The 2,768-nt window shown below is 63.1% G+C and overlaps 1 protein-coding gene across 1 annotated transcript in view; it reads left to right on the forward strand.

Annotated features, from left to right (window-relative positions):
- The window catches only part of SYMPK (symplekin), a gene marked incomplete at both ends in the record, with an annotated part of 5,447 nt that extends 2,687 nt beyond the window's left edge, over positions 1-2,760 (forward strand). The window contains 10 exon segments of the mRNA XM_009695752.1: positions 137-218; positions 308-421; positions 501-648; positions 721-881; positions 962-1,070; positions 1,139-1,239; positions 1,312-1,402; positions 1,913-2,014; positions 2,091-2,278; positions 2,740-2,760. Coding sequence (XP_009694054.1) covers positions 137-218; positions 308-421; positions 501-648; positions 721-881; positions 962-1,070; positions 1,139-1,239; positions 1,312-1,402; positions 1,913-2,014; positions 2,091-2,278; positions 2,740-2,760 — 1,117 coding nt within the window.
- Between the last annotated feature and the right edge of the window lie 8 nt (positions 2,761-2,768).

A 2,768-nucleotide genomic window follows, 5' to 3' on the forward strand; every position in this document is an offset into this window, starting at 1 on the left:
GCTCTCAGGCCATGAACATCTCTCCAGATGGTCCCCAGGGTGGGCCATGTTTGTCCCCACCCCAGTGGCATCCCCACTCCGGTGTTGTCCCCACTCCAGTGGCGTCCCCACCCCACTGACGTCTGTTTCCCGGCAGGATTTTCACCAAAGTGGTGCTGGAGGCGCCGCTGATCACTGAAAGCGCACTGGAGGTCATCCGCAAGTACTGTGAGGACGAGGTGGGGACCCACGGGGTTGGGGACCCATGGGGTTGGGGACACAGGGACGAGCCCTGGTGTCCCTCACCGCCATCCTTCCCCCCCAGCAGAGCCGGACCTACCTGGGCATGTCCACGCTGCGCGACCTCATCTTCAAGCGGCCATCACGGCAGTTCCAGTACCTCCACGTCCTGCTGGACCTCAGCTCCCACGAGAAGGACAAGGTACTGGCGCAGGGCTCAGCTGCCGGTGTCCTGGGGGACGCCCACGTCCCTGCACCGGTGACACGCAGCTGCCCCGCAGGTGCGCCAGCAGGCCCTGCTCTTCATCAAGCGCATGTACGAGAAGGATCAGCTGCGGGAGTACGTGGAGAAGTTTGCCCTCAACTACCTACAGCTCCTGGTGCACCCCAACCCACCCTCTGTCCTCTTTGGGGCTGACAAGGACACAGGTGAGTTTTGGGTACAGGGTGGCAGCCACTGGGGGGTTTGCCGGGGCCCTGGTGACACCGCTTGTGATGCAGAGGTGGCTGCGCCGTGGACGGAGGAGACCATCAAGCAGTGCCTCTACCTCTACCTGGCGCTGCTGCCCCACAACCATAAGCTTATCCACGAGTTGGCTTCCGTCTACACTGAGGCCATCGCTGACATCAAGCGCACCGTCCTGCGGGTCATCGAGCAGCCGGTGAGACCGATGTCAGAGGCAGGGTAGGGGGGTTGAGGGGACGCAGTGGCCCGGTGATGCCAGTGGTGACTCTCCTGTAGATTCGCGGGATGGGGATGAACTCACCAGAGCTGCTGTTGCTGGTGGAGAACTGCCCCAAGGGAGCTGAGACGCTGGTGACGCGCTGCCTGCACAGCCTGACGGACAAAGGTAGGAGACGGGGGGGACGTGGTGAGGTGGTACATGTCCCACGGTGACGTGCCACCCCCTCCTGGCAGTGCCTCCCTCGCCTGAGCTGGTGAAGAGGGTCCGTGATCTCTATCATAAGCGGCTGCCAGACGTGAGGTTCCTCATCCCTGTCCTCAATGGGCTGGAGAAGGTTGGAGCATCCCCTCCCCTCGTGTCCCCTCCCCTCGCATCCCCGTGCTGAGCGCTGCCGTTTTGGGTGCAGAAAGAGGTGATCCAGGCACTGCCCAAACTCATCAAGCTCAACCCCATCGTAGTCAAGGAGGTCTTCAACCGCCTGCTGGGGACGCAGCACGGTAGGGGACGGGGACAGCCCCAGGGTGGGACACGGAACCTGGCATCACCCTGGGGACAGTCCCAGTGGTTGCTGTGGGGACATGGGACCTCCTGGGGTGGGACAGGACACCTTCTGGGGGTGGGGCACCATGGGACATCCCAGGGGACAGTCCTAATGCTCGCTGTGGGGACATGGGACCCTCCTGGGGTGGGAAAGGAGACCTCCTGGGGATGGGACATCCTTGGGGACAGTCCCAGTGCTTGCTGTGGGGACATGGGACCTCATGGGTGTGGGATATGGGGCCATCCTGGGTTTTGGAACATGGGACCTCCTGGGGGTGGGACACCGTGGGACGTGCCTTGGATGGGACATGGGACATGGCACCTCCCTGGGAAGGACTGCAGGGACATGGGGAGACCCCAGGGACAGTCCTTGCCTCCAAGGCCACCACAGGACCTGGCATCTGGACCCCATCCCCACCCCAACCACCTGAGGGCCGGGGCCACCCCCCCATGCTGTCCCCTTGCAGGTGACGGCGCCTCGGCCGTGTCCCCACTCAACCCGGGAGAGCTGCTCATCGCCCTGCACAACATCGACTCCTCCAAGTGTGACATGAAGTCCATCATCAAAGGTGGGTGCTGCGGCAGGGAATGGGGATCGTCCCCAGTGCCAGCCGAGGGGAGGTGACGCCTTGTCACCCTCCGTAGCCACCAACCTGTGCTTCGCCGAGCGCAACGTCTACACCTCGGAGGTGCTGGCAGTGGTGATGCAACAGCTGATGGAGCAGAGCCCCCTCCCCATGCTGCTGATGCGCACCGTCATCCAGGCCCTCACCATGTACCCCCGCCTTGGTGGCTTTGTCATGAACATCCTCTCCCGCCTCATCATGAAGCAGGTCTTGCTGTCCTGATGGTCCTCTGGGGGTCTGTCCCTCTGGGGGTCTGTCTATCCTGTCCTGGTGTCCCCGGGTGTCTCTGTGTAGGTGTCTGTCCCTCTGGGTGTCTCTCTGTCCTGTCCCACTGTCCTTGGGTGTCTGTCTATCCTGTCCCAGTGTCCCCTGGTGTCTATCCATCCCATCCCGCTGTCCCTGGATGTCACAGTCCAGAAGTCTGTCCCTCTGGGTGTCCATCCTGCCCCACTGTCCCTGTGGGTGTCTGTCCCTCCTGTCCCTGGGTATCTGTCCATCCTCTCCCGCTGTCCCTGGATGTCCCTAACTGTCCCCACGGGTGTTCCTCCACAGCCCCCCTCCCCACTGTCCCTGGAAGGCCACTCCTCCCCCTGTCCCCCCTGCATTCCAGGGTTGGCGGTTGCCCCCAGGACCCCCACCTAACTGCCCCTTTTGCCTCCTACCCCCAGGTGTGGAAGTACCCCAAGGTGTGGGAAGG

This window comes from Cariama cristata, unplaced genomic scaffold (genome assembly GCF_000690535.1).
Source record: "Cariama cristata isolate BGI_N322 unplaced genomic scaffold, ASM69053v1 scaffold28762, whole genome shotgun sequence".
Lineage (NCBI taxonomy): Eukaryota > Metazoa > Chordata > Aves > Cariamiformes > Cariamidae > Cariama > Cariama cristata.